This window comes from Heliconius melpomene, chromosome 15 (assembly GCF_056956725.1).
Source record: "Heliconius melpomene rosina isolate 202511_hmr_F chromosome 15, ASM5695672v1, whole genome shotgun sequence".
In the NCBI taxonomy this organism is placed as follows: Eukaryota; Metazoa; Arthropoda; class Insecta; order Lepidoptera; family Nymphalidae; genus Heliconius; species Heliconius melpomene.
In genome coordinates this window covers 13,261,922-13,275,439 of record NC_140403.1, presented here as the reverse complement: position 1 = coordinate 13,275,439, position 13,518 = coordinate 13,261,922, and the positions used below count along the sequence as shown (strand labels likewise).

The following is a 13,518-nucleotide window of genomic DNA, read 5'->3' as shown; positions in this document are numbered from 1 at the left end:
GTATAAATAAAGGAAACAAAATCTGAAAACTGAAAACTATAAATACTTCATAGAAAAAATTATACAAATTTATAATTGTAGTACATCATCATACAAAACGACTGCAAACTTAAGTTTATCAACTTTCATAAATTGTATATCCCGTCGATTTACAAACCTGAAACTGGTACGAAACCCTCAATAGGTTAGACTGACTCACAATTAATTGGTTTTTTAATTATTCAAGCATGTAGTCAAGAAAATATACAAAACTAAATATATAAGTCTTCCTTAAACAAGGACAACACAATATTAACAAAAAGGGAAAATATGTATAGAAAAGCTATGTACCATCTTTGTTTGTCGCAAAAGGCTTCTGGGTTATAAAGAAGAGAAAAACCGAATGCTAAAAAATTAAATAATAAAATAAGTACAAAATTTTGCAGTGTCTGTTTAATCCTGCACTCATTTTTTATATCAATTGTGTGGAAGAAAGTCTCACAATTAGATTGCGACACCAGAGGGCCGTAGAGGTCCCTCGTCAGCCTTCTCTGCATTTAATTTGGCTGTATTTTTTCTTTAAGCTTTTAATTTTTTTTTAATTCCTATGGGAGCGTAGCGACTGAATGTAATATAACGTTAAATTAAAATTCAGCTATCTAATGTAGGGTCACGAACGATGTTTTATGACGCATAGTCAATCTACTTTAAAGGGAAAATTAAAATTAAGTCATTTTGAGACCAATATTGCCGCAGGAGCACAAATATGCGACAGCAAACATGACAGAAATATTTAATATTTTCATTAACGCCGCAAAGCGCGGCGTTTAGTTTCACCATTTAGCACACAATACTTCCAAAATTCGGTGAAAAGTAGGGAACGTAAGTGTCTGGGTGAATGGGAAAACAGTGACTTAACACTAGGTTACCAAGTTCCCTTTGGCTATCTTGCTATGTCCAGGCCTTGTAGTATCACTTTCCTATCCATCTGTGCGTTTGTCAATATCATTTGTCTCAAGATCACGTCCACGTGAAAAAAAAGACCTTTATTTCAATATTATACCTCCAGGTATAACATTGAAATAAAGGTCTTTTTGGTCTTGAATTTTTGATATATTGGCCCAGTTGGCCATTTTTTTGTTATATAAACGTAACTATAAAATTGAGAAATTGAAAACGATCGTCTACGGTTTTACTTTGTCCCATATTACATCACCTACTTGTAATAAATTAACATTAGTACAAGTTTTGCATAACTATAAAACTTGTATTATTGTGGAGAGACGATGCACAGCATCTGTGAGAGGGCGCTGTATACTTCCCTTTGATTATCCAATGATTTTCACTTCCGGTTGCTGTCTTCGACTAATCAGCGATCGCCGGAAGTCACGTGGTCTCAGGTGGTAGGGCGCCGGAACGTATAATAGGCGACACTACGCTTCTTACGTCATAGCAGATTCTCACCAGGAGCCTTAAAATGATGCTGTGCATCGTCTCTCCACAATAATACAAGTTTTATTGTTATGTAAAACTTGTACTATTATTTGGGATGTGACGATGCACAGCATCTGTGAGAGACGTGTTTATAACTCCTGGTGACCACGCACGACGCTATGTGATCTAAATCAGAATGATTGTATAAACTGATTCTGATACATTCAGATAAATTGATCTGTAAAACCACAAAAAACATGAGTAACATTGTTTTATTTATAAGCAAATTGTTAATTGCTTAATTTTTTAATTCAATTAATAATCGCTCTGCCGGAAGCTGAGCCAAAATAATCTAACTTCAATTATTAGATTTACTTATAATTTGCATACAAACAAATTTTAAAAGATGATCCGCAACTCGCTGATAAGCATGAGTAGGAAAGTAAGCTCGCATAACCGTCAAAATAATAAAACTAGACGTGCTCACTTCTTTTGATAATAATTTAATTACCTGTTTATAGTGATTAATAAATTATATAGAGATATAATTAGTATATTGCAGGAGGCAGCTATAGCCAGTTACAAAACAGTTCTAAACAATAAGAAAAAATATGTTACAGGGTGGAACAAACATGTAAGGCCATTTCATGTAGCGGCTCGGCAATGCTTTCAGTCTTGGGTATGGGCGGGTAAGCCAACCTATGGAATGTTTTATGAAAAAATGCATTACGCGCGTAAAGCCTTTAAAAATAAACTTAAATGGTGTCAGGATAAAGAACAGCAAATTAAAATGGATATACTGGCAACAGCATATAAAACTAAGAACTTCGGTAAATTTTGGCGCTTTACTAATGGACTGAATGCACGGCCGAGTCGGGCCGTGGAGGTGGGGGGAATTAGCGGCTTTGAAAATATAGCGAATATGTTTAGGAATGAATTTGCAATAAAACCAAATAATGTCTTATGTAAGAGTGACACTAAAGACATCGTGAACAGTGATAAAGACTTGTTTATTTTTACTCTTAATGAGATTAATAAAGTATTGCAGGGTTCTAAAAGGGGAAAATCACCAGGTCACGATGGCTTGAGTATTGAGCATTTGAGGTACGCTGGTGTACATCTCCCCAGTGTCCTCAAGTTATTGTATAATCTCTGCTGTAGACATAGATATCTCCCAGATGATATGTTACGAACAGTTGTAGTACCTATTATGAAAAATAGAACAGGTGACGCGGCAGATAGGGCGAATTACAGGCCGATATCTTTAGCCACAATCACTGCTAAGGTGCTGGACGGTCTGCTTGATGCTCGTTTAAATAAAGCACTTAAATTACACGATGCACAATTTGGTTTTAGGCCTAAACTTTCAACTGAAAGTGCGATATTGTGCCTCAAGCAGACAGTTCAGTACTATACTGAGCGGAAAACGCCAGTATTTGCCTGTTTTTTGGACTTGTCTAAAGCTTTCGATCTCGTACCATATGAAATACTGTGGAAGAAGTTGAAATCACGCTCTAGTCTAAATTCTCACTTAATTGACCTATTTAAATATTGGTATAATAATCAGACAAATATAGTTAAGTGGGGTAATGCGTTTAGTGACCCGTACAAATTGAAGTGTGGGGTAAGACAGGGGGGCCTTACATCACCTAGGCTATTTAATTTGTACATAGACCCACTAATTGAGAAACTGAACAGAGCTGGAGTAGGGTGTTCAGTCGATGGCATTTCCATAAACAATATAAGTTATGCAGATGATATGGTTTTATTGAGTCCGTCAGTCAGTGGGCTTAAAAAATTACTGAAAATTTGTGAAGAATGGGCGGAGGTGAATGGGCTCAGGTACAATAGTAAAAAGAGCGTCTTTCTTTTGTTTAGAGGAAATATAAAAAATACTAATTATAAGCCAAATTTCGAATTAAATGGTGTTCCGCTTAAGCAAGTACCTGAGTACAAATACCTCGGCCACATTGTAACCGAACGTCTGATTGACGATAGTGATATGGAGCGGGAGCGCAGGGCGTTGTCAGTTAGAGGAAACATGTTAGCGCGTAGATTCACACATTGTACATTACAAGTAAAGTTAGCCCTATTTCGAGCCTACTGCCTATCTTTTTACACTTGCAGCCTGTGGTCTAACTTTACTCGGCGAAGCTACAACGCCTTGCGTGTCCAGTACAACAATGTGCTGAGGGCGGTGCTAGGGAGGCCTCGTCATTGCAGTGCGTCAACGATGTTTGCAGAGGCAGGTGTTGATGATTTTTACGCAATCATTCGGAAGCGGGTCGCTTCTGTAATAGGTAGATTCACGAGCAGCACTAACACTCTCCTCAGCACATTGGCATGTAAAATGGAAGGCCCGCTATGGAGGCACTGGAATAATATCCATGTTAATACAAACAAAACTATAAATAATAAATAATATCAATTACTAACGTAGATTAAGCAAATGTATACTAACAAAATTTTATATGGATTATGGATGTCCGAAATAAAGATTTATTATTATTATTATTATTATATAAGTATTCATTATTATTCATGAAGCCCTTGCGTAGCCTCACCTCTAAGTTACACAACAAAATTGTTACCTTTTGTAGCCTGTTTCCGGTGGTCTAGCTAGTTTTCCTAACCTAGAAAAACATTTTTCTTAGGATGACACCACCGTCTCTAGAGCGTAATTTTCGACAGGTCACCTGTTTCACCAAAATATTTCTAAACGAAATATGATGTTAGAAGTACGAGCAGGATCGAAATGACAATGAAAATGTCGTCCGGTCTATTGGAAACCATCTCCGGCTCAGACAGCGGGTCGTAGATAGAACCGGCAACCAACTCCATACTTCCTTTTTTAACAACTATAATAAATTTATAGTAAGTAGACGCGTTCTAGAGTGGACACCACGCCTTGACAAGCGTAATTAAAGACGTCTTCCCGCTAGATGGGGTGACGATGTCCGCAAGGTGGCGGCAACGGCCGAATGCAGAGAGCCGAAGATCGAGCCCAGCGGCGCGCCATTGGAGAGGCCCACGTCCAGCAGTGGACGAGGACAGGCTGATGATGATGATGATGAAGTAGTTACCCAAGTTAATTTTTACCTTGTAATTGATGCCATTAGTACAACATATTTATAACACTAGAGTATTTAATAGAATGCTCTATAAAATATTATGTACTTAGCCCAATAATATATTCTTATACTGGTCAAACCTTTGAACGCATTTGTAAAATTTAAGACTTGATTTCATTATCATATACTTTGAGTATTACAACTTCACAAAAGCATCAATGAATGCTTACCCGATCCGCAACCAGACCGACAATTCATGATATGAATGTCCTATCTGCTACTTAGGTACAGTTTTGAAGCAAACTGGATTTGATATACGATGCGTTAGAAAATGCGAGTTTATGAGCTCATTAGTTTTTCAACAAAATTCAGGCCGACTAATGATTATATCATTCTTCGAAGTGTAATAAAGTTATAAGTAATTGATACTACTATACATTTACATATAAAGTTATCAATTTTATGATATTTCAATTATCGCTTCTTAGCTGTATTTTAGAACTACCATAGTTCACTTTCTGAAATTCGCTTTTAGGAGCAACTTCACAGTGTCAAAATATACGATTTAAATACAGATGTACTCAATTTAAACGTCCGACTTCCCCGGACTTAATGATGTCGTAGACATCCAACATGGTCTCTGCCATATTGGAGTTGTGACTACGTGTACACCTCGCTAGCCAGGTTCAGTTTATGCAAAACTCATGGCAATATGCGGCGGAATATCTACGTTACGCACGTGGATATCGCCAAGGTATATATGTAACTACCTTTACACAGCCCTCATGTCCCATGAAGACGATTATTTTCATTAGCTTTCCCCAGCTTTGGAACCAAAGTTACAAAAAACGAATGAAACTTCTTGATAGTCTTTTTTGCAGTATTATTGATTATCATACTTTATGGTATCCAACAACTTAGTAATAAAAGGTTGTCGTCTGTAATTCTCGCATTTCATATTTTTTTTCATATCTAACAACTTCAGTAATAAGCCGCTCAACTGGCGACTTTAATTTGGTCTTGATTTGCCTTCTGAATTATTTAGCTGCCTTCTTTTCCTCCTTCTCCTGCTTCTTACTCTTGCTAGATGCAAATTTTACTTCTTTTTCCAAATACTAACATCAGTCGCCGTCGCATTTTCTAGCTGGATTCTTTTCTTCTAGATGGATTATAGATTTCTTCCACTACATCAGCTTCAATTCTGATGGCTACTCGAATGCACCACAGGGATGTACGGTATCTATTATATAGTACGTCAGCTATAAAATACTTTTGCCGCGGCACTCGCGGGGATGTGCACTCACTTGCACGAGGGTAATGCCAAATTATCCCAAAGAAACTTTCGGCGACTTTTTATAATACTTGAACCCGCTATTTTAGTCAGTTTTTTAATTTAGTTTTGACACATTGCTTCTTTTTATCCATTACTCAACCATCCATATCCTATTGGTTTGCCTTATCAGTTGTAGAACGTGAGTCGAACCATTTTCTATCCTTGCTTTCTCGAACCGCTTGAAAATTCTTATTGGATAAAGCCAGAGACGATATGGAGAATGCTCATTATTAAGTCGAAAAGAGTTTTCAGAGCCCCCAAACCATCTACACCCGTTTCCGATATACCCATAGGCAGCCTCCGTATTTCTTAACACCATGTATACAGGAGAATACGGTTACATTTAAATAAAATTATTAACAATCATGCAACACCCTTGTACTAAGTTCTGGGCTTGTGTTACCCGTCGGCGGGTTCTCACTCCATACTTCCGATATCCGGTATGCACTGATACTTGACAATTGCTAATGTATAATTAAACGTGCTAGAGTTTCATACTCAACGCATGCTTCTCAATTTTTTTGATGCATGTACGGTTGACGAAGGTTTAACTGCTTCAAATAATCTTGGAAAAGGATTATTGGTGGCATGGAGGTAAATGGCTAGATGCATTCCCGCGATTAAGCCGGGAAGGGCCTACGGAGCCCAAACCATCAGCCACTGCCTCCGATACGCTCAGAGGCAGCCTCCTTATAACTGCCCCCCTCCCGTACAATTGAGAGCATTAAAATAGTACCGAGCTTTTTTAAATTCTAATGTACGGATAAATGCACTTTAAATAGTTGGACATACCTTATGTCAAGTAATAGCCCGAGTCCCTCTTAAGGCAACTAAGATAAGGTGACTGGCTAGAACTTTTGCCGAAGAGGCCATACAGAAGATCCCGTGATTGCTAAATACTATGGAGCCCATTGCTAAATGTTATGACGTTCACAGCGATGGCAGTAACCATGAATAAGCAGCAAATCCACAATTCTTTTATCCTCACTCCTCCAGGATTGAGAAAATGAACCTCCGATATTCCGTGTTTGAAACACTTTTCCTGCCAGGAGGCTTTGAAATTGTCTTCGAATCCTTGTGTCTAATTCTTCCGAGTATTCGCCTGCAATTGTCAAAAGAAGCCAAAAGAAAGTCCCACGCAGATTTATCCATTGTTATTCGTTAACTCGCTTAGGATACGCTCCCAGCGATTATAACATTTTTATATATGTCGCAGAATAAGGTGGTTGGGACCGGAGCTTGTTCCGATCCCATTTCTGATTGTCATTGATCGGTGTCACGTCAGAGTGACAGGCAACGCCATCTGGTTTTGACAACTGGCAACTATTAAATAATCCGCTTCCCTGATATATATGAGAATTTTTTTTTTTTTTATATATTTGATAACTCGCTCAGGATACGCTCCTAACGAATTTATCGTATTTAAACGAAGGTAGTATATTAATGGGATCCGGTTCCGGTGGTTAATAATTGACAGCGTCAAGATTACCAACATAAGTTCCGGTTGACGAATCTAAAACAATATGTCGGAAGAAATGTCAATGTCAACATTATATAGCATGATGAAGCAAGAAATGGAGAAACAAGCTAATCTTATTACTGCTAATACGGATAAAATTATGTTATCTATTGATGAGAGAATTAAACCATTAATAGAAGAAAATCAGAATCTTAAGATAGAAATTGAAGTACTCAATAAAAAAGTGACTACATTGGAAGATATGAACAAAAAGAATAACATTATAATACATGGGATGAGGGAATCCGAAACGAATTATTTACAATTATACAATAATATTAAGCAGTTTTTCAAAAAGTAGATGTTAATATAGAAAAATACGATATTAATAAAATGCATAGAATTGGAAAAAATAAAATAGACAAAGTGAGACCAGTGCTGCTCTCTTTTACTAGTTACAACAAGAAAGCTGAAGTAATGAGAAACAAGAAAAAAGTTACTGAGGACATTTATATAACAGAAGATTTTTCCAAAGAAACCATACAGAAGCGCAAAGAATTACTACCACAGCTAAAGGAAGAAAGGAAGAAGGGAAACGAGGCCTACATATGGAATAACAAACTAATAGTAAAATCTAGGGAAAATGAGAAAAGGAAAAGAGACAACTCAACATCTCCCGGTGGGAACCTACAACAACAAGAAAAAGTAAAAACTATAATAGCTCCTGCTAAACTTCTACGAACAGATCCATTTGCCTACATGCGTTCCCGATCACACTCCCTAACTGAAAAAACAACTCCTAATATGTAGGAATCACTAGACACCGGTAATCAAGCAAAAATAAACAACAAAAACCTCCAATTAAAAGAAAATCTCCCCAAGCCGGTTGGTCACCGTGGGGTTAGAGACCATTACCCCTCAAAAGACCCTACACTGGGAATCAAAACTAAAAAAAGTAACTGTAAAAATAACAATAACAATATTTTCATTGCAACATTGAACACAAGGTCATTAAAAACATAAGAAAGATTATACGAGCTAGATTTTGCATTACAACGGATAAAGTGGGATATTATAGGTTTATCTGAAATACGAAGATCAGAAGAACAAATACAGGAATATGATAACTATATATTCTACTTTAAAAACATTACTCCAGGACTGTATGGAATTGGTTTTATAATAAAAAAACATCTTAAAAATAATATATCCAGGATATTATTGGTACTAGCGACCCCCTTGCGGCTTCGCCCGCTTTTACTACTGGATTATTCATATAATTTATGTTTGCAAAGCACTTAAGATAATGTGAAAATTAATTAAACTCTAATGCAACCCGCATTTTCGTAGTTCCAATAAGGATTTTCCAATTGTTTTACTCGGCAAGGATTTTTTAGTAGGTACCGTAATTTTAAATCTGTGCTACTAATCTTTTTAAGTACTTATTAAAATATATTTACTATACATATATATTTACTATTTTTAAACGGAAGAAATTATAAACAAAAGCCTTCATACTAATAACTACTACAAAAAATATGAAACCAAATATATCGCGCTGAAATAATACATTCAACTCCAATCATCCAATACGTGCAAACGCATCTAAATCTTCGTTGCTATGCCTCTATAGCGGGCGGGTTTTTTTTTCGAGCTTGTGGTTAATGCTGAAGAGGGTATTCTGTCCCTGATGAAAAGCAAGCACTATGTGGCTGCCTGTGAGGAAAATTAAATAGAATGCATTGGCCGGGAATCGAACCCGGGCCGCCCGCGTGGCAGGCGAGCATTCTACCACGGAACCACCGATGACTGCTCATGACGCGCTTGTATAAGCAAAACGTCGCGGAGCGCGTTTCGCAGCAAGGATGTTTTGATATTGTAACAACTTCTAAAGTACTTATTAAAATGAAAAAACAGTAAAAGACAGTTTTGATCTACATTAAATGGCCAACGTAACTAATATACTTATTTATATGCTGAGAGTAAGGGATAAGTAAAACTTAAGTCGGCACAGCTGATGAGTCAACGGCGAGATGTGTCAACAATTAAATGCGTTTTTCTCTAAAACTATTCGCAATTTCGAAATAGTGTAAAAAGCAAATTTTATCTTAGTTTAACGTAGAAAATTAATAAAGTATTTTAAAGGATAAGGATTAATACCATTATGGAAAAATATCCCTCACAATAAAAAATATATTGAAATTGCTATTTTTAGACAGAAATATGATCACTACACGTTATCCTTAAAAGATAAAAATATGCTGTCGCGGACTTTTTTGTAGATCTTATTAAGAGGAACAATACTCCAGTACATTATTTTCATGTAGTACTTACCATTAAAGCAGCGCATGCGCGAAAGTGTCCCAATGGGTAGGACTTTAGACACATTTATCGTATTTATGTTAATTTACATAAGAATGTACAAATAATAAACTATATATAAACCTTCCCTGAGAAATACTCGACCTAATGGTGAAAACCGCATAAAAATTCGTTGGGTGGTTTAGAAGAAGAAGAGTTAGAAAGTTCAGACAGACACGAAAAGCGACTTTGTTTTATAAGATATAGGATTTCAGATAGAATAGCAATTTTAAATATTAAGTTACCCGAACATAAGCAACCTATTTCAATAGTTCAGGTATACGCTCCAACAGAACATGCTGAAGAAGAACAAAAAGACCTATTCTACCAAAAATTAAAGCAAGCAATGGAACAAGTATACAAAACAGTAATAATAATGGGAGACCTAAACGCCCAAATAGGTAAAAGGAATAAAAATGAAGACTACTGTCTGGGACCTTATTCATTTGGAAAGCGAAATAACAACTGTCAAAGGCTAATAGAATTTGTCCAGGAATTCAACTTAAGGGTCATGAATAGTTATTTCAATAAAAAAAACAGCAGGAAATGGACGTGGATATCACCAAATGGAAGAGTCAAGAACGAAATTGACTTCATAATCACAAACAAACCAAAGCTATTTATTGATGTAGGTACTATAAACCAACTAGAATTTAACACAGATCACCGTATGCTTCGTGGAACACTATCAACTACCAATGTAAAGCAATCTAGAAAACTTTTGGCGAGCACTAGAGGAATAGTGGAACTACCACTACCAGACACAGTCTTGTCTTCTCTGGAACTTACACTACAAGATAAAATTCAACAAATTCATACAATACAAGAAAAATATGATATCTTGGAAAACCAACTAAAATCAGTTGAAAATGATGTCCATGTAACAAAATCAGCAAAAGATAAAATAGGAGGGAAAGCAAGAGATCTAATATTACTGAGACATAGTAAAAGGCAACAAAAACCAGTAGATAGGAATGAAATAGCAAAATACTTTACTTTACTTATACTTCCTACTATGACTTACGGATGTCAAAAATGGCTTTAAAATTACAAAATGTACAAAAACTTCAAGTATGTCAGCGCAACATGGAAAGGAGCATGCTTAATATCAAGAGAAAGGACAAAGTTAAAATTAATGTTATTCGCCAGAAAACAAAGACTGTAGAAGTATCTTACAAAATTAAAAAGCTGAAATTGAAATGGGCAGGGCATCTAATCAGAAACAAAACCAACAAATGGGCAAAACAGGTGGCAGAATGGTACCCAAGAGAGGGTAAGAGAAAAAGAGGAAGACCTTCGAAAAGATGGGATGAGGACCTAAAATTAGCTGCGGGTACATTGTGCCCGTGGGTTGTTGTGTTGTTGTATTGTGTGGGTTGTGGGTACAAAATTAATAAAGTATTTTAAAGGATAAGGATTAATACCATTATGGAAAAATATCCCTCACAATAAAAAAAATATTGAAATTATTATTTTTAGACAGAAAAATGATCACTACACGTTATTCTTAAAAGATACGAATATGCCGTCGCAGACTTTTTTGTAGATATTATTAAGAGGAACAATACTCTAGTACATTTTTTTCATGTAGTACTTACCATTAAAGCAGCGCATGCGCGAAAGTGTCTCAACGGGTAGGACTTTATTCATATTTATCATATTTATGTTAATTTACATAAGAATGTACAAATAATAAACTATATATAAACCTTCTACGAAAAATACTCGACCTAATGGTGAAAACCGCAACAAAATCCGTTGGGTGGTTTAGAAGAAGAAGAGTTAGAAACAACAGACAGACACGAAAAGCGACTTTGTTTTATAAGATATAGGATATGCAAACGGTAAATAACCCGCGCGAATTGCCATCCCTAAAAGAATATTTGCAGTATTTAGAAGCTAAATTTATTTCATTAGAGTCGTCGCATAGGAAACAAGACAACGCTATGCACAAAAATATCGTCAGTAATAAAAATCAATATCCTAGTACTCAGCTTAACAAATCGTATTATCATAAAACGTCCTTAAATAATAGTAAAGTAATTTCACTAGTTCTCAATAATAAAAGTAATACCTATCATGTCAATATATAGGTGTTCATTGTGTCGCAATAATGATCACGCAATCTATTACTGTCAGAAATTTCTAGAGATGCTACCTAGCGATAGGCTAAAAACTGCAAATAAATTAAATTTATGTATAAGTTGTTTATCGAATCATCAGGGTAAGCAATGTAAGTCAAATAAAGCCTGTCGCGAGTGCAATAAGGCACATAATCGACTTCTACATGAAACATTTATGCAATCGCAATACACGCGCGCATCGACGGAAGTCGGTCATAGCGGTGAGGGCACGGGCGTGCGCGGGGGCAACTCTGCTTATACAAGGGAAAATGCCAGCGCAGAAAAACAACTTCCACGTAACTCACACGTGTCAGTTTGCCACGGCCACCAACACCTCCGCCGGACGAAATCGCTCTACCATTTCCCCCAATCGTATAAGGAACTCCAGCATTCTTGCACCAGTGGATGCTACCCGAAACCTCAGATCACTTATACCCAGGTCCTCGAGTTTGATATTTTCTTTGACCTGGGTTAGCACGTCGGTGTAGCTCAATTTGTTGTAGCTCAATTTGTTGGCGACGGCAGGCTGCACCTTGAGCACCACCACCTGCGATCTAGGTCGCCGTAACTTTAGCTTCTGCGGCTTTGGCTTGACGCCTTGTACCGCAACCTTGCCTTTAGGAGCCACCTTTTTTTTGGCTCCTTTTCTTGCCACAACGTTCCACCCCTCCGTCATATCTAATAGAACGGGGGGAAGAGGGCGAGGCTCGACTGTTGTGGCAGGCTTCGAAGCAGCCTTTGTCGCACCCTTCTTTTTCTTACCCTTTTGGGCCTTTTTCGAAAGCCCAGGATTAGCTGGCGCCATCAACGTGGTAACTCGCCCCTATTAACCTTTACCTTTACCTTTACCTTTACCTTTACCTTTACCTTTACCTTTACCTTTACCTTTACCTTTACCTTTACCTTTACCTTTACCTTTACCTTTACCTTGGGTGTACCTTTACCCTCCGTGCGGTTGGTTTTATGTTATAGTCATCGATCGGTGTCACGTCAGAGTGACAGGCAACGCCATCTGGTTTTGACAACTGGCAACTTAAATAATCTGCTTTCCTGATATACTATTTAAAATATATATATATAATAAACAAACAAAATTATGGCAATTTCGATTAAACATTTGGTGAGCTTAATTATAATTACAAAAAAAAAAGTTATCTATTTAATTTAATTTATAGTTTTATGATATATTTTTTTTAGTGTAATAAAATCATTAAAGAATTTCGTATTATTTATTATATTTATATTGATTTGAATTTTGATTGATTGCCATCTATTAGTATTAAATGGAAGTTTTTAGTATCCGTTCAATTATAAAACTGCGAGAACGATATTGCAAACAGTTCACTTTTTATATACAAGATGGCGCATTTGAAATACTTAGTTTATATTACGCAATATAATCAAACTTGACAGCTGTCAAACACTGGTGTTTTATTCGATGATGTCTTTAATAAATAATTAGAGATAAATAGTGCATATCAGTCGTTTTTCTCTTATTATTTTAGTTTATTTGTGAAAGTTAAACAAGATTTATTTTGTTAAATATATTTTAATTTCATTATATGAAAAATTTAAGACTATCACGTCTTAAATTATTATTGAAGTGAAGCTTAAAGTTAAGTGTACTTAGTGCATTGTTTAAGTATGTTAAAATATTGCATACAAAACAAAATCTTTTGAACAATTCTAAACCTTAACAAAATAATGGCTACAAAACTCCATACACTTAATAATCTCTTTTACTGAAGACAACATAAG

At 36.2% G+C, this 13,518-nt stretch overlaps 1 protein-coding gene and 1 long non-coding RNA gene across 2 annotated transcripts in view; both read left to right on the top strand.

Moving 5' to 3' along the window:
• Positions 1 to 10,013: 10,013 nt before the first annotated feature.
• On the top strand, positions 10,014 to 10,682 carry LOC146531792 (uncharacterized). Its single transcript, XM_085198604.1, has one exon. The coding sequence runs from the start codon at positions 10,014 to 10,016 to the stop codon at positions 10,680 to 10,682; it is 669 nt and encodes a 222-aa protein (XP_085054730.1).
• A 2,537-nt stretch (positions 10,683 to 13,219) lies between these two features.
• Positions 13,220 to 13,518, top strand: part of LOC146531791 (uncharacterized) — a 1,341-nt gene continuing 1,042 nt past the window's right edge. Inside the window, exon 1 of the long non-coding RNA XR_014878786.1 lies at positions 13,220 to 13,518. This exon is cut by the window's right edge and continues 2 nt beyond it. This is a non-coding gene — a long non-coding RNA (uncharacterized LOC146531791).

Excerpts from the sequence above, each read along its gene's own strand:
- LOC146531792 (XM_085198604.1), top strand. The coding sequence starts at position 10,014 with ATGGGAGACCTAAACGCCCAAATAGGTAAAAGGAATAAAAATGAAGAC.